At 46.0% G+C, this 18391-nt stretch overlaps 1 protein-coding gene, 2 long non-coding RNA genes and 2 gene segments (V, D, J or C); 3 read left to right on the top strand and 2 right to left on the bottom strand.

Moving 5' to 3' along the window:
* Positions 1-18391, top strand: part of LOC309847515 (immunoglobulin lambda-1 light chain-like) — a 120290-nt gene that overhangs the window by 13009 nt on the left and 88890 nt on the right. Inside the window, exons 1-2 of one of the 2 annotated variants that reach the window (XM_082697960.1) lie at positions 2962-3143; positions 3298-3600. The exons of the other annotated variant lie outside the window; for it this stretch is intronic. Coding sequence (XP_082554086.1) covers positions 3098-3143; positions 3298-3600 — 349 coding nt within the window. The 5' untranslated portion in view covers positions 2962-3097. Of the gene's footprint in view, positions 1-2961; positions 3144-3297; positions 3601-18391 lie in introns of those variants that run through there. 2 annotated transcript variants of the gene reach the window in all.
* LOC309847518 (immunoglobulin lambda-1 light chain-like) overlaps positions 1-18391 on the top strand; it is a 1783291-nt gene that overhangs the window by 1698248 nt on the left and 66652 nt on the right.
* Positions 1-18391, bottom strand: part of LOC309847526 — a 712223-nt gene that overhangs the window by 628942 nt on the left and 64890 nt on the right. The gene's annotated exons all lie outside the window — the stretch shown is intronic.
* Positions 1-18391, top strand: part of LOC309847513 (immunoglobulin lambda-1 light chain-like) — a 1777964-nt gene that overhangs the window by 1698248 nt on the left and 61325 nt on the right.
* LOC309847525 overlaps positions 1-18391 on the bottom strand; it is a 91330-nt gene that overhangs the window by 12098 nt on the left and 60841 nt on the right. The gene's annotated exons all lie outside the window — the stretch shown is intronic.

Raw genomic sequence — 18391 nt, 5'->3', positions numbered from 1 at the left:
AACACTTTCTGTTATGTATTTTACACAGAGAGAAAGGAAGAAATAATCTGAGTGCACATTTCATGAGAACAGGACTAGAAATGCCCCTACATGTCCCTTCCTTCCCCAGGCTTAACGATGTTCAAACACACATTGACAAGAGCTCCCTCTGCAGCCCAGAGGGGAGCACAACTCCACATGAACCAGATCCATGAAACTCACCCAGAAGCACAGAGATTCTCTCCAGCAGTGGGAGAAGGAATATCTTCAAGGGGACAAGTGAGGACATGAGGGAGGCTTCAGGTGCCAGGGTCCAACTGGGGCTCAGGAGACAGAACTCTGGGGTCCCCACTGTGGCGTAGACCATCTCATGCTCCCCACACTATTCTCAGCCTAGATGCTGCCTCTGGGCCTGCCCACAGGCTCAGCCCTCACAATACTCTGAGCATGACCCTGACCCTGAATTCAGCCCAGGCTATGCTGTAAGGGAGGAACCCCTGAGAATGATCCCCACAGTCTCCTGAACCTGCAGTCACTGTGGACCTCAGATGACTCCGTGCCCCTTGTAGTATAGCCAGGACACCATTGGCACACTCACCTGCTAGGAGAGCACAGAGAGAGAACCAAACAATAATGCAGGGCAGAGCCATCAGGACCCAGGCCAGGCCTCTGCACAGCCAAACAGCCTCCACCCTCCACAGATTCTCCAGTTCTAACCTCGGACACAAACCAACAGATTGTCCCCACGTGCAGGCTAAGGTGCTCCTTTAGAGAATAGCCAGGATGGAGGTGGCAGTGAGTTCAGGACAGAAGCTCTGCTGCCCAGCCTGGTCTCACCCTCCCTCCCTTTGGTCCTGCTAAAGTTCTGCCCCAAGGAGTCCAGGAGACCATGACACCTGGTCTCCACTCCTGGACTCAACCCACTTTCCTCTGTTTTCCTGGGAATCTAGCTACCCTGTTCCCCACCTTATCTACTGTGAAATGGGGAAGCACAACTCATGTAACAAATACTTTTCTCCTATTAAATGATACAAAACATTAAAGAGTCTCTTTCATGAGAATGACTCAGTGAGGTCTCAGTGAGTTAACCCAGTGTTGGAGTCTTCTGTCTGCAAATGGCGGAATCCAAGGAAAAGTCTTCAGCTTTTCCACTACACTGTGACCTTCTTCATGTGCAGTTAGGTCCAGGTATGAAAGAGCAGGATCCCATTTTCACAAAACCAGATACTAGGCTAGTTTACAAAGCCTCCCACACCAAATTCCAGGAGATGCACACTGGAATAAGGGAAAAGAGGTAAAAACAGCAGTAATAGCAATAAAATTAAAGGTTTGCCTGTTCAACTGAATTTAGCACCAGAGGTATCACCTGCTGTTCTGATTACCCAGTTACATGGATATGGATTCAGGAAGTATTAGTCCTGATTCCCAAATACACAGAAACCTGGTGGCTGTGGGTCATCACACACATTTGTCTGGACAATGACCCTTTCCAAATGCACTTGCACTGTACCCGGCACTCTCCTTTCTGAAACAAGACTGCAGGCTAAGCCAGAGCATTTCAACCCTGTGACCAGTACAGGAATCACACCAGACATGCCTCCTGCACCTTGTATGTGACCTTCTGTGCTGGGCAGGGTACAGGTAGGGCAACTTCCTGTGAAAGCCTTAAAACCCTGGCTCACACCCCTTCCCAGGTAACAGGTGCTCTGGGGTGACCAGCATGAGGGAAGCTCCTGATCTGAGTCCTCCTCCACCAGCAGGGGGCAGCAGAACTGCATCAGGAGCACTGGGACAGAGGCTGGGGCTGCCCAGAGAGAGCCTCACAGGGACACCAGGCCTGGAGGTCAGCAGGTTGTCTGAGGTTCAGTCCTCAGAGACTGTCAGGATGGATCATCCTATCCCCTCAGGCGACAAGGACCATGTTCTGAGAGTTAAACACACACAGTGTCACCAAGGACGCTGGTGGGAGTCTTGACACAGAGAGCACCTCACCTGGGAAATTTTGGTCCCCTCCCTGTCCACCAGTGTCCCCAGGGACTGACTCCCCTCTGCTGGGCACATCCAGAGACACCCGATGGCTCACACTCTGCCTCTCCTTCCCCACCTCCACCCCAACTCAGACCTGGGGCTGCACCTCCTTTGTTCAAGAGCATCTCAGGGGGCAGGAGGCAGAGCACCCAGGACCCTGGTCCCTGGAAGGAGCATCCACAGCCTCCTTCTGAGACTGTCTCCAGAGTGATGTGATTCTCATGGCTGCAGGGACCATGGCTCAGGCCCTCGAACTCACCACATATGGGAACATGTGATCGTGTGGATCCTCACAAGATCACAAACCTTGAAGTTATTCCTCATGGACTCAGGCCCTTTGCACAGGTTTGCATGAAACCCTGATGAAAAAAATTAAAAGGAATGAAATGGTTGGTTATACCAATTGCTGGTCTTCTGTGGGATGGGGGCTGCATAGAGACAACAGCACCATGTGTAAATAGACTAGAAATCCTGATGAATCTCCAACAGTAGGTGGTTGTTTAACAAGTAAGCACCTACTTAACAAAAAGATGAAAGAGTCTCAAAATGATAGAGTTTTCTATTTTGTTGTCATGCCAAGGATGGGACTACAGAGTCTCTGGGGGATGCAGAGGGAACAAGAAACCAGGGAAGGAGGTAATGAGGTCATAGGACCACCTCTCCCTGAATCAAGTGTTCTCTGCATTTCTCAGAGGGACCAGGCCAGCCCCATGGCAAGGATTCTGGAAGGCCCTGGGCCAGACCCAGACATGCCTCAGGCAGAATGGGTAGAGACACTGGTTGTGTTTAAACCACAGGAATATGACTATGATACCAGATTTGGAGACCAATGTTCATTTTCTGACCTGAGAGCTATTGGAGGAAGCTATGGGAGCTCATGTCTGAGCTCACAAGTGGTTTGAGTCCCAGAAAGGAAGAAATTTGCATAATTACAAATTATGCATTATTACATACAAATACATACAAATTACAAATTATTGCATAATTACTAACAACCACAGAACAGAAGGCCTGGAAAGAAAGAAGAGAAGCCAGGGTGAGGCTAGCCTAGCTGTGGTTTTCACAAGACAGAGCTCTGGGCACATCCACCATGGCCTGGACCCCTCTTTCACTCCTTGTCCTCACTCTCTGCACAGGTGCTCTCCCCTGTCCAGCCCACACTCTCAGCCCCACAGGACCTGAGCTGAGCTTGCCCCAAACCCTGAGCTCAGGCACAGCAAAGCCTCAGTATTTGGACCCTGGGATGAGCCCCTGGACCTCATTGCAACTTCTCCTCTTCTGTCTTTTCAGGCTCTGTGGTCTCCAGTGAGGTGACTCAGCCACCCTTTGTGTCAGTGGCCCTGGGACAGACGGCTACAATCACCTGCACCGGAGAGAAGGTGAAATATAGCTCTATACACTGGTACCAGCAGAAGCCAGGGCAAGCCCCTCTGACGGTCATTTATGCAGAGATTGAGCGGCCCTCTGGGATCCCAGAGCGATTCTCTGGCTCCAGGTCAGGGAACACGGCCACCCTCACCATCAGCAGTGTACAGGCCGAAGACGAGGCTGACTATTACTGTCAGTCCCATTACAGCTATGATAATGCTCACAGTGACACAAGCAGATGGGGAAGTGAGACCCCAACTGCATCACCCTCTCCTCCAGCCCCATGAGGCCTGTGCACAGAGCAGGGAGCACTTCTGGCCCAGGTCTCCTCATCTGAGATCCCCAGACCTTCCTCCCCATCCAGCCCTCCAGGCAGCTCTGCACAGAGGAGTCAGGAAAGCATTTACAGCTGACAGCACTAGGTTGCCTGCTTCTCTGGGCCTGGCTGTCATCTACAGACAGAAGGACTGGGTAGAAAAAAGACACAGGGAGACTTTCATCCAGTGGGCATGACCTCATCATTTCCACGTGTGGTCATGGGCTAGTGCTCTCCCAGCTGAACAGTATTAGAGCCAACAGGTCCCGGCTCAGCTGAGCTCCTGGAGCCGGGGACATGGGGACATGGGTGGAGACTCTTCTACCACAGTGGAACAGACAGGTACAGGAGATACTAAGGTGTCACCCACATCTCTGAGGCTCTCTATTCTATTCCACTCATCAACATGTCTGTTTTTGTGCCAGTACAAACTGCCTGGTTGATTACATCTTTGTAATAGAGCTTTAATCCAGAATTGTGATGTCACAAGCTTTGGTTTTCATTTTCAACATTCCCCTGGTTATTTTGGATCTTTCTAGTTCTATACAAATGTTAGGATTGTTTGTTTGAGCTCTGTAAAAAATGTCATTGGTATTTTGTCAGGGGCTTCACTGAATGTGTAGATTGCTCTGAGTAGCATAGACCAAGAATATGTATTTTTCCCACCCATTAACGTGGAATGTTTTTGCATTTCATTGTGTCTTTTCCCAAGTTTCTTTCATAAGTGTCCTGTAGTTCTTAGAGTATGGATCCCTTACTTTTTGGGTTGGGTTTGTTCCTAGGTATCTTATGGTTTTTGGTACTACTATGAATAGGATCGATTCCTTAATTTCCCTTTCTTCTGTCTCATTGTTCCTGTAAAAATATGCAACTGATTTCTGTGCATTGATGGTATATCCTGGCACGTTGTTGTACTGCTGAATGAGTTCTAGCAATTTTAGAATGGAGTCTTCGGGTTCTCCACATAGAGTACCATGTCATCTGTAGAGTGAGAATTTAACCTCTTCTTTGCCACTTTGAATGCCTTTTGTTTCTTTTTGTTGTCTGATTGCTGAAGCTAGGACTTCTATTACTATTTTGAACAATGGTGCTGAGAATTGACACCCCTGTCACCTTCCTGAACTTAGGGAGAAAGCGGTGTTTTTCCCCTTTGAGAACAATATTCACGGTGGGTTTTTTGTATATTACTTTGATGATATTGAGGTAGGTTCTCTCTATCCCTACACTGTAGAGAGTTTTAACCAAGAAAGGATGCTATACTTTGTCAAATGCTTTTTCTGCATCGATTGAGAGGATCCTACAGTTCTTGTCCTTTCTTTTATTTATGTAGTATATCACATTTATTGATTTGCCAATGTGGAACCACCATTGCAGGCCAGGAATAAATCCTACCTGGTGATAGTGAGTAATCCTTTTAATGTACTGCTCCATCCTAATGGCTAGTATATTGGTGAGAAATTGGCATCCAGATTCATCAGGGATATTGGTCTATAATTCTTATTGGTGGGAAATTCTCCTTGTCTTATTTTGGGATCAAGGCAATGCGGGCCTCATAGAATGAGTTTGAAAATTTTCCTTCCATTTCTATTTTTTGAAACAGCTTCAGAAGAATACGTAGTAATTTTTCCTTGAATGTTTGGTAGAATTCACTTGGGAAGCCATCTGGCCCTGGACTCTTGTTTGTTGGGAGATTATTGGTTACTGCTTCAATTTCCTTGTTGGTTATGGGTATAGTGAAGTTTTCTATTTCTTCCTCTTTCCATTTTAGTAGTTTATGTTTCTAGGAATGTATCCATTTCTTCCAGATTGCTTAATTTGTGGCATATATGTGCTCATAATATGTTCTTAAAACTGTATTTCCTTGGTGTTGTTCATGATCTCACCTCTTCTGTTCATGATTTTATTTATTTGGGTCCTTTCTCTTTCCTTTTTGGTAAGCCTGCCTAGGGGTATATTGATCTGCTCAATTCTTCAGAGAGCCAGTTTCTAGTTTCCTTGATCTGCTCTACTGCTCTTTTATTTTCTCTTTCATTGACTTCTAGTCTAATCTTTATTATTTCTCATCTGCTCCTTCCTTTAGGCTTTATTTGCTGTTCTTTCTCCAGATCCATTAGGTATAAATATAGCTTGTGTATTTGTGAATTTTCTACTTTCTTGCGATTATCTTGTATAATTATGTACGTCCCTCTTGGGACCATCTTTGATGCAATTCAAAGCTTTTGAGCTGTTGTGTTTTCATTTTCATTTGCTTCCATGAATTTTTTTAATAATTCTCTAATCTCTTGGTTGACCCATTCATTCTTTCATAGGATGCTTTTTAATCTCCATGTATGTGAGTTCCTCCCAAATTTCCTCTAGTTACTGAGTTCAATGTTCAAAACACTGTGGTCTAAAAAAATACAGGGAATAATCCCAATGCTTAGGTGCTAGTTGGGCCTGATTTGTGACCCAAAATGTGATCTTTTCTGGAGAAAGTTCCATATGCCCTTGAGAAGAATGTGTATTATGTTGCTTTAGGTTGGAATTCTCTGTATATATCTGTGAAGTCCATCTGGTCCAGTATGTCATTGAAAGCACTTTTTCCCTTGTTGATCTTCTGTTTAGATGATCTGCCCATTTCTGTAAGTGAGCGGTTAAAATCCCCTACTATTGTTATATTATTATCAGTGTGTTTCTTTAAGTTGGTCATTAACTGGTTTATATAATTAAAATTTCCCATGTTAGGAGAAAAAATATTTATAATTGTTAGATCTTCTTGTTAGATAGACACTTTAAGGATGATACAGTGTCCCTCTTTATCCCTTGCTACAGTCTTTGGTTTGAAATCAAATTTGTCTAAAAGGAGGATTGCTACTCCAGCTTTCTTTGATGTCCATTAGCATGATGTTTCTCCGCTGCCTCACTTTCAATCTGGAATTGTCTTTGGTTCTAAAATCAGTCTCATATACACAGCATATGGATGATTCTTTTTTTATCAAATCTGATATCTAATGACTTTTGATTGGCACATTTAGCCCATTTACATTCAGGGTAAATATTGAAAGATATGAACTTAGTGCCATTGTATTACCTGTAAAGTCACTGTTCCTGTATATTGTCTCTGTTCCTTTCTGGTCTGTGTTACTTTTGGGCTCTCTCTTCACTTATAGGATCCCCTTTAATACTTCTTTCAGGGATGGTTTCATAATGATAAATTCTTTTAGTTTCTGTTTGTCCTGGAAGCTCCTTATCTTTCCTTCCATTCTGAATGACAACCTTGCTGGATAGAGTATTCTTGGCTGCATTTTTTTCTCATTTAGTACCCTGGTATATCCTGCCATGCTTTCCTGGCCAGCCAGGGCTCTGTGGATAGTTCTACTGCCAGTCTAATGTTTCTAGTCTCATAGATTATGGACCTTTCATCTCAAACTGCTGTCAGGATTTTTGCTTTATCTCTGAAATTTGCAAGCTTCACTATTATAGGTTGGGCTGTTGATCTATTTTTATTGATTTTGGGAGGTCCTCTGTGCCTCTGGAGCTCGAATACCTGTTTCCTTCCCCAGATTTGGGTACTTCCCAGCTATGATTTTCTCAACGACAACTTCTGTCCCTCTCTCCCACTCTCTTCTTCCTCTGGGACCCAATTATTGTAATAGTCTTCCACTTTATGGTATTGCTGATCCCTCGAGGCCTCCCCTCATGACTCATTAGTTGTTCTTCCCTCTTTTCCTCAGCCTTCTTATGTTCTATCATTTCATCTTCTACGTCACTGACTCTCTTCCACCTCATTTACTCTGGTTGTTAGAGTCCCCATTTTCCACTGCAAATCAGTTAAAACATTTTTTATTTCAGCCTGATTAGCTTTTAGCTATTTTATTTCTACATAAGGAATTCTCTAGTGTCTTTTATGCTTTTTTTCAACCCCAGCTAGAATCCTTATAATCATTATTCTAAATTCTACATCTGATGTTTGACTTATATCCATATTAATTAAATGTATGCCAGAGAATAGTACTTCTGATTCTTTCTTTTGTTGTGAAATTCCCCTTCTCATCACTTTGTCCAGAGAATACATGAACAAGAGAACAAAATCAAAAACATCAACTATGACCCCAGCAAAATGTACACTAAACAAACACAGAGATCAGTAACCAAAAAAATGAAGGGGGTGGGTAGGAAAAAAGAATATACTCTAAAAGACACTAGATCCCAAAATTGAAAGGGAAGAAAAACATATATATACAAAAATAAAATTGAATACAGTGAGGGGAAGCCAAAAGTGAAAAAAAAATGTATCTATCTAAAGTAAATGTAAAATGAAAATTTAAAAAAATACTTAAAAACAATGAGTTGATAAAATAAGAATCTTGTTGAAGAGAATAAATAGGAAAAAATTAAGTAATTTAAATGAAAGACTCAAGAGTCATGAGGAAAAACCCTCAAATTCTATATATTATTTTCCCCTACCACAGGTATTTTTCAGTTCTGTGTGATCCATAAGCTTGTTGTTAGCCTGATGTTCCTGCTGGTCTTCTGCGGGAGGGATCCACTGGGCTGATTCACTATGGTGTCTTTTCCCTGTGGAGTGGCACTGCCCCTGGCCAGGGATCAGGCTCAATGTAAGCTGCTTCAGCTGTTCTACATGCTTTTTGTTCCTGAAGCCTTTCTGCACCTCAGTAAAGGATGAGACTGAAAATGACAATGGCCCAGTCTCCAGTCCCGGAGCTCAAAGATGGCAGTCCTCACTCTTCAGTTCATCCTCAGGGAAAAGGAGCCAGTCACTTCTGTGTGAACCAAACTCCGCAGATTCCTTTAGTGTTCACCAGCCTGCTCCTCCAGGTGAAGGAGGGAGTGTTGTGGCAGTTGTCATGGCTGCTTTTGGGGCCTCTAGTCAGAGAGTGGTTGCCTGACCATGCCACGGTTCATGGTTTATGGTAACACCTAGCCGAAAACCCACTCCTGGCTTGCTGATTGCCACTGATTTCCCCATTCCCATATGTGGGAACTCTACCACACTGATCTTCTCCTTCTCTTCCTGTGACTCCAGTTTCCTGATACCACACTGTCCCACCTAGGATTCAGCCCTGTCTTGCCACTGGAAGGCTCCTCAGGCAGGGATGTCCCTCACCAGAGCAGACTCTGTTCTATCATCTTATGGTACAGGTTTTCTGAGGCTCCCTCTCCCCATGGCTTATCTTCCCATATATCCCCTCTGATTGACTTCTGCACAACTCCTACCTTGCATAAAAGTGGTCACACTTTGTAGAGTTGCAACAGTTCCTTCTGTTGAGTCTGCAGATGTTCAGAGTGATTTGATAACTATCTAGCTGAACTCCAGGGACTAGACGAAACAAGGGTCCCCTACTCTTCCACCATCTTCTATCCTCTATGACAAACTCTGTTCTTAGACTGTTTTTTTCCACATCACTACAGGAGCTAGGAACTGAACCAAGCTCCACTGACAGGAACAGGACAGTTAAGCCACATGTCCCAGGTGACACAGTAGGACCTAGGAAAATAAACAGAAAAGTGAGATCTTCCATAGTGACCTGAAGCCTTACACTGTGAAGCTCAGTGATCACACAGTCCCTGAGGTGGGGGGTGCCCCCCAAGATGCATTGGCATCCGCACAGTTCCAGGTGGGGTCCAGGCTTCTGCAGGTGGAACATCTCGCAGCCCCACCAATGGTGTTGATCTTCCAGACACATCTTCATACATTCACCCCTGTTCCCCTGCTCTTCCCCAAACAGATGAGATGCCCACAGACAGGCACAGTGTGAGGCACAGCTTTCTGTCCTCCGTCCCACCCAGGGTCCATGGTGTTGGGCCCTGCCCTCACCTGTGTACACATTGCTCCCTCCCCTCAGGGCTGGGTCTTTCATTCCTGACTCTGCCTCTTGTCTTCCCCAGAACTCTCTCCTCTCCTCTCTCACAGGCTCCATGCCTCCTCTAGCCTGAGGCTGACTCCCTCCGTGTCAGTGGCCCTGACCAGGCCTAAGATCCCTGCTCTAGCGATGAGTTCATATGTGAACCTGCCTCTTGGCATCAGCAGAAGCCAAGCCTGGTCCCCCAGCTGGTATGTATACAGATATAAGCGACCATCGAAGCCTGATTCTGAGGATGCAACACGGGGACATGACTCCACCGAGGAAGACCAGACTGAGGGCCAAGACTAGGCTGACCATTGCTGTGACACTGACTTTGGCAATGGGAGTACTTGGCAGTGACTTAGGTGACACAGAAGGATGGAGGATGGGACACAAACTGTCCTCCACAGCCTGGTTCTCACTCTCCCCTGCCCTGCCCCCTGTGCAGCAGCTGGTCAGGCCTAAGAGCAGGTGTCCTCCCTGGTTCTGGCCTGGGCCCTGAAGGAGGGGAGACTCCCACAGGTTCTCTGTCCTCACATCTGAGTTTGCCCTACTGAGCAATGACAGAGTTGAGGGGCTCTTCTGACTATGGGGATGTAGTCAAATAATACAGTAGATAATACAGATTAAGGATGTTATTGTACATCACATGGGCTCCAAGTATAATCACGGTTCACTCAGGAGGGAGAGAGTTGTCTCAGACAGCTCATTTCTGTGGAAATTCATCTTCTCTGTGGCTATGGGCAGCCTAGGTGGGCTCTAGGGGCTCTGAGTCTCCTCTGATTCCCAGGTAAGGGTTCCCACATCATGAAGGGCTGCCTCCGGGATCCTGAAGAAGGGAAAAATCCCCTGTTGCCCCAGGCACATCCCTCCTTAAGTCTCATAGAAATTGTGGAGGAAGTGCAGATACTACCTTTGGGCCCACCTGGGGACTTTCTGCTGGCACCAGTATCCTCCCACTGCCCCAAGACACCTGCACCAAGCACATCTGACCCTTAGCTGACATCAGACCCGCATGGACTCACTCCCACCCATGTAACCCTGTGTTTTGGCCACATCTGCACTAGAGCCTTACCTGTAGCTCTGAAGGGAAAGCACATCTCCAACACATGAATGGATTTTTTTACATAAATGGAATTAATCTTCCTGATTCTTTGACTTGTGGTTTTAAAACTGATTTATAGAGCAATTCTTTGAGGTCAAAAAAGGAGATAAGAATTTATTAAGAAGGAAGAGCAGAAGCTTCCCCTATTTCTGTCCTTCCTTGTGTCAGAGGGACACCTACCTGGGGGGGAGAGACAGGTCAGAAAATTATTTTCCCCACACAAATTATGGCAAGTGTAATTGGAATCTTTTGTCTAAAAATTACTTCTTGACTTGATGAACTAGAATGACAAACATTGGTGAGTCTCTTTGTGACAGAAATAATATTTCCAGGTATTTTTTCAGGTTAAATGATCATTAAAATGTCCTTCACCTGGAAGAACTAAGAGCAAGAAGTTGTCTCCTTCAGGACCTGGAACATGTTTGCTGAGGTTGGCCCACATCCCCTTGCAGTCTGAGCAGCCTTCCTCGCCTAGTGCAGGGGATTTCTGCTGCCTCGCACCAGCCAGCTTCTGCTCTTCTCTCTTCTACTCCAGGAACCAGGGACCTGCGCTCCTCTCCCAGCCTCCCTTCCCTGTCAGGGACACTCCTCCCTCATGTTCCTGCTCAGCCCAGCCAATCTGTGGAGTGTCAGGGAAAGCACTGACAGGTCCAGAGAAACAAGTAGACCCTGGTCTCCCTGTGGCTTTAGGTGGGTCATGGGGGAGGGGAGGAATAATTGCCACTGCCTTGAGGGCCTCACTCCCAGGAGTACTAAGGAGATCAAAGACACACAGAAGGAGACATCTGTGTCAACCCTGTCCCCACCCCAGTAGATTCCTCTTAGAGGCCACTCTCTGTGTCCAGCAGTGGCCAAGAAACCCTGACTTATTACCTGGAAATTACCTTTTACCACAACTGATACATCTCTCTGTGCCCAGAGTGATTATCTGAGGAGAAAACTCCATACTGACCCTGAACTGGGTTGGAATTTCAGGTCCCTCAGCTTTGTCCCGTTCTTTGAGATCCTCTACCCTCCCCACCCCACTGAAGGGCAAAACTGGGTTCACAGGTCTCTTCCTAACCAGAGCAGTGCCAGAGTTACCTGTTTAATAGGGACTCTGTCTTGAATATGCAGAGTGCCCAGGATTGAATGGGTGCCAGACATAGCAGCAATGTCCACAGTACTTAAACTGTGGGAAAAGCCAAGATTCCCTTCAACCAACAAATGGATAAAGATGGTATGGTTCCTATATACAATGGAGTATTACTGCGATGTCAGAAAGGATGAATACCTACCGTTTCTAGCAACAGGGGTGGAACTGGAAGGGATTATGTTAAATGAAATAAGTCAAGCAGAGAAAGACTACTATAATATGGATTCACTCATATGTAGAACATAGGGAACAGCACTGAAAACCATAGGGCAATGAAGGAAGAACTGAACAGAGAGAAATCAGAGAGCGAGACAAACCATGAGAGACTCTTGACTCCAGGAATCAAACTGAGAGTTAAAGAAGGGATGGGGGTGGGGGAAGGGAGTAAGAAGGTGATGGGTACTAAGGACGGTATGTGTTGCAATGAGCACTAGGTGTTACAAACAATAAATCCTTAAATACTACATCCAAAACTAATGATGTACTATATGTTGGGTAACTGAACATTTTTTAAAATATAATGTGTGTTCAGGGAACACACGATGAGTAGGGCCCAGACCAAGGACAAGCCTGACTCTAACTGTCAGGTGTGGGACAACAGTGTTGATGCTCACAGGGACACAGACAAGGAAGTGAGACACAAACCCCTTCCCTGTCTCTGTCACACTCTGCTCCAGCCCCAGGAGGCCTGTAAGCAGAGCAGTGAGCAGATGAGACCATGTACCCACACATGTGATCCCCAGGGTTCCCTTCCCTCTACCCTCCAGGCAGGCTCTGTACATGGAAGTTCATGAGTGAATTGGGGCCTGACAAGACTAGGCTGCCCCGCTTGTCTGTATAGGTACGAATCAGGGACAGAGGGCCTGGGTAGATGGAAAGACAGAGACTTTCATTTCCATATTGTGGTCCCTGGGCTATACTTTTACCCAATTGCCAAGGATTTGAACCCAGAAATTCCCAGCTCAGCTGAGCTCCTGAAAACCTGGTCCATGGCAGCTGGGATTCTGAGTGGAGCACACAAGGGCAGTGGACACTGTGAGGTCACCTACATCCCCTCTTCTGAGATCACTCACCCACCCACCCCTATGGGAGGCCCTAAAGGCTTACAAGGGAGCTTGTCACAGGGAAGTGCTATCCTTCAACAATCTACCTCCCCAAGTTTCAGCTTCTTTTCAGAGAGATTCAAATGAATGATGGCCTTAGTCCAAGATCCCACGAGCTTGGCCAGATATCCTGAAAAGTCCCAGATTTATAGCTCCTTATAGGAGGGAGACCTCACCTGATATCTCACTGTGGGTCTCTTCTCCTTTTGCCCAGTCTGACCTCCAAAGATACTTCCAGATTTCCTGCACATGCACTTTCCCTTCTCAGAGTCTGCTTCCAGGAACCCAGTCCTAGAAGGCAGTCATCTCCAACAGGGTCCTCAGAGACGTGAGGAGGCCAAATTGTCCCCACAAAGCTGGGGTTTCTCAAGTAATCATCAATGTGCTTGTCCAATCCCCAGACAGATCAGATTGTTCCTTGTATTTTTATACACTGAAAGAAGATCCAGACACACTAGGTATTCTGAGTTCTGACAGATAGTTGAAGAGTCACATCCATCTTGATGGTGAAAGAGGGATGATGGGATAGAAGCTGCTGCCAACACAGTGGCCAGAAGAAATACAAACACGGGGGTGAGACAAACAATGGGTCCTTCTTTACTTCCACCCCATATCTGCACAGGAATCTCCAGTTATCCCTAGTCTTCCCAGACATATGGACAGACAAAAATTCTGTGAAACACAACTCAGACTGTCAACAGTGATACTTAATAAGACACCACAGTCCCCCCTCGTCCAAATGAAATCTTACAAGTTCCCCATTAACCTAAACACCAAGTAAAGAGAATGTGGGCAGCCATGTTTCCACCTAACATGATAAAACTCTCCAGGAAACTGTCCCCACAAGATGATATAAAATACATCTTTGTCTCCTAATGATCTTTATTTTTTGTCCCAACTGATTTGATATCCTACAACTTCAATATTGAGATATAGCATTCACTACTGGTAACAATGCTATGTTAGATGATAATGGGATGAAACATGAGGACAAAACAGAAACACATGATGAATTTATATCCAAACATATTCATGTCCACATAAAGAAGGCACATGCTACTTTTATCTGGCTCATTTATGCAACTACAGTGCAGTCAGTGTGGTGTCTATAATTACCTTCTTCACTGCTCACTCCATATTCCCCTTCCTTCAGTAAATACCTGAGCATGTCCTGATCCTCACCAGTTAAAACCACCAAACCTTCGTTCTGGAAGAAAAGTCCATTATCTGACCTGCTGCTTTGGGTTGTGGTGAATTGAGAACTCTAATCACAGTCCTGGGGTATGCTAGGGGATCTCCTAAATCCCTATGTTCCTGCTTACCCCAGCTGTCTTGCAGACACACAATTGTCCCATGACACTCATCATGAAACACCCCAGGCAGTACCCTTACTTTGAAACCCTGCCAGGCAGAGTCAGAAGGACCCATGACACACTCTTCACAACCAGAGCAGGGCAGTCACACCCATCCCTCCCGCCTTGGTCAGGCTCTGCTCTGACCAGGGTCTGAATCCAGCACACGTGAGCTCCACTCCTGGACTCACCTCATTGTCCTCTGTTTTCTTGAGAAACTAGCCTCTCTGGGTACTCACTTTACCTACTGTGAAATGGGGAAATTTCTACTGATGTGAGAAACACTCTTCATCAAATTAATGTCATAAAACATTGAAGAGTTTAACTTATTATGCAAATGCAGACGGGTCTCAGTGAGTTACCCTTGGTGTTGAACTCTCCTGTCTGCCTCTGGGGGCACACAAGGAAAATTTTCAGCTACATTGTGACTTGCATCACATGCAATTTTACCCAAGTCCAAATTAGCAGATTCCCAATTGTACCAAACTAGTTTAAAATCCTCCCACACCAATCCCCATGGGATGTGAGTTGTAATAAAACTAATAGTAGCAAAAATATCAGTAATTAGAGTAAATTTTTGCCTGTTCAACTGAACTGAGAACCAGAAGCATCACCTGTCACTCTGATGACCCAACTACAGAGATATGGATGCAGGAAGCATTGTTCCTGATTCCTAAATACACAGAAATCTGGTGGCTGTGGGACATCACACAGGACTGTCTGCACACTGACCCTTTTCAAATGCACTACACTGTACCCTGCACTCTCCTTTCTGAAACAAGACAGTGGACTATCCAGGGCATTACAATCCTGGAACAAATATAGGAATCGCACTTGCCCAGCCTCCTGCCCCTTGTATGTGACCTTCTGCGTTGAGCTGAGGGTGGCAGAGGGGCAGCTGCCTATGGAAGCCTGGAAACCCTGGTCCACACCCTTTCTCAGGTGACAGGTGCTGTGGGGTGACCCGCAGGAGAGAAGCTCCTGGTCTGAGTCCTCCTCCACCAGCAGGGGGCAGCAGAGCTGCATCAGGAGGAGCAGGACAGAGGCTGGGGCTGCCAGGACCATTCTCACAGAGACACCAGGCCTAGGGGTCAGCGAGTTGTCTGAGGTTCAGTCCTCAGAGGCTGTTAGGATAATCCATCCTCACTCCTCAGACTGCAAGGACCATGTTCTGAGGGTCAGACACACAGTGTCACGCAGGGCACTGACAAGAGTCCTGAAACAGTGATCACCTCACCTGAGAAATTCGGGTCCCCTCCCTGTCCACCAGTGTCCCCAGGGACTGAATCCCCTCTGCTGGGCACATCCAGAGACACCCGATGACTCACACTCTACCTCTCCTTCCCCAACTCCACCCCAACTCAGACCTGGGGCTGCAGCTCCTTTGTTCAAAACCATCTCATGAGGCAAGAGGAAGAGAACTTGTGGTCCCTGTTCCCTGGGAGGAGCATCCGCAGCCTCCTTGTGAGACTGTCTCCAGAGTGACGTGATTCTCATGCCTGCAGGGACCATGGCTGAGGCCCTGGAGCTCACAACATATGGGAACTGTGATCGTGTGGATCCTCACAAGATCACAGTCCTGAAGTTGTTTCTCATGGATTCAGGCCCTTTTAATATGTTCCCATGAAAGACTGATGAAAAAATTAAAAGGAAACAAATAGTTGACAATGCCAATTGCTGGTCTGCTGTGGGATGGAGGCAGTCATAGAGACAACAGCATGTGTAAAAACACAAGAAATCCTGATGAATCTCTGGCAGCAGGTGTTTGTTTAACAGGTAAGCAGCCACTTTTGTAAGTGATGAAAAAACCTCAGAATGAGAGAGAGTTTCCCATTCTGACGACATGCCAAGGATGGGATCATGGTGTCTGTGGGGGATACAGAGGGGAACTGAAGCAGCAAGAGGAAAGTAAGGAAGCCACGAGACCACCTTTCCCTGAATCAGGTGTTGTCTGCATGTCCCAGAGGAACCAGGTAAGCCCGATGGCCAGGCTCTTTCAAGGCCCTGAGGCAGCCGCAGACAGACCCCAGGCAGGTGGGATCCCAGCAGGAGCCTTAGGTTATAGGACAGACTCCGTACTACTTGTAGGACTTGAGGTAGGCCTCTGGGGAGGAGAATCAGACACTCGAGGAGAGGAAAGCACCTGGCTGAGGCCCCTCCCTTGCTGCTGTGATAACAGAGACTAAAACAACTGGAAGGAGCCCAGCCATGCTGCTGCTGTGGGGAAATCAGACTTTTTATGGGTCACTACCTTGGTTTATTAGGGCTGAGAGAACAGAGCCCCACAAACTTGGTGGAAGGAGCTGAGAACAGAAATGTATTTTCTCACAGCTCTGGAGATCAGCAGTCTGAGACCAAGGAACTGGCAGATTTGTTTGTTTGTTTGTTTGTTTGTTTGTTTTTTGTAGGCTGTGAAGGAGAATCAGTTTCATCCTTCTCTTATAGCCCCTGGTGGTTCTCTGGCAATTTTTGGCATTCCTGGTCTTGTAGATTTCTGCTCTTACCTTATAGGGTGGTCTCTCTTGTCAGAATCTTTCTCCAAATTTTCTGTTTCATAAGGAAACCAGTCCAATTGGATTAGAGCCCAGCCTACTCCAGTGCAACCTCATCTTAATTTAACAAATTACATCTGCAAAGATCCTATCCTGAAATCAGGGTCCAGTGAGAGATGCTGGAGGTTAAGACTCAAACATACATTTGATCCCCCAGAGGGATCAGTGTGAGGAGCCCCAGTCTCTCTGCCTGAGTCTCTCTTCCCTCAGTGCCACCAGCCCAACCCTGAGGCCCATCACCCCTCCCCTGCCCACCCAGGCCTCTGTGCTGCACTCTATGGTCAGGTCAGAGGACACACACTGACTGGCAACCTATGTAGTTCAGGTTTGTAGTAGCTGCAGAACTAGGTTCTCCCTCCCAGAACTAGGACATCACAGGTAGGACCAACTCTAGTGAGATGATGGGGATCACATGACACATATCACAGGGTTTGAAGAAGCAGGACGTAGTTCTGATCTAGTTCAGCTGGGACATCCTGTAATGTCTCTGCTGGAGAACCAGGACCATGTCCCTGGGCCCATGACCCAGTGAGGAGGATGACAGCCTGAGACGATGTGCCTCTTGTGACCTATGCAAGGGATAGTGCCTCTGGGGGCCTGTGTGTGTGTGTGTGTGTGTGTGTGTGTGTGTGTGTGTGTGTGTGTGTTAAAAAGAGAGAAGAGAGAGAGAGAGAGATTTTAGAGTTGCCAGGAAACTTTGCCAATTTTAAATTTCAAAATCCAAGACTTGTTATGTTTCCATAATTTCCACCCATCCTCTAAACTCCAGTGACTTTACTTTATATCATGTTTAAGGATAAAGGATATTGGGATGCCTGGGTGGCTCAGTTGATTAAGCAGCTACCTTCGGCTCAGGTTGCAATCCCAGCATCCTGGGATCGAGTCCCACATTGGGCTCCTTGCTCAGCAGGGAGCCTGCTTCTCCCTCTGCCTCTGCCTGCCACTCTGTCTGCCTGTGCACTCTCTCTCTCTCTCTCTCTGACAAATAAATAAATTTTAAAAATCTTTTTTTTAAAGATAAAGGATATTAAAAGGAGCAGAAGGAGGAAAGATTTATGTGTGCTTACCACATATGAGGCATGATTCCAAGGACTTCTCACTTATTAAATTGTTTAATCATGAATACGCTACAAAAAAGCATTCTGATGATCACACCAATTTACAGATGCAGAAGCTGAGGCAGGTAGGATATGTAACTTGCCTGAGATCAAAGCTAGAAAGTGGCCAAACAAGCAGCAAACCAAAGTCTTCGGACCCCAAAATCCCTGGTTTCCATCACCAACCCATGGACTTCTGTGCTTTCAGGCTAAGAAATGGTCCCTTCTTAATGCTCCAGAAAGTTCTGTCTCCTTTTTCAAAAGCAAGTGACAGCTACTGGGACTTTGTAGAGCAGCCCATCCAACAGAAATAAAATTCCAACCACATTAGTAATTTAAAATTTTCTAGTAGCCACATTTTTAAAAAGAGAAGAAATGAGCAGAACTTGTTTTCATAGTACACTTTGTTTAGATCAATTTCTTGAAAATATCACATCAATATGAATTACATATAAAAATATTTTTTACCTTATCTTTTATGCAATGTCTTTGAAATCTGCTGGGTACCCC

This window comes from Mustela nivalis (assembly GCF_964662115.1).
Source record: "Mustela nivalis genome assembly, chromosome: 14".
Taxonomy (NCBI): Eukaryota; Metazoa; Chordata; class Mammalia; order Carnivora; family Mustelidae; genus Mustela; species Mustela nivalis.
Note: the sequence above shows the minus strand (reverse complement) of the source record. Positions and strands in the feature narration are given on the sequence as shown.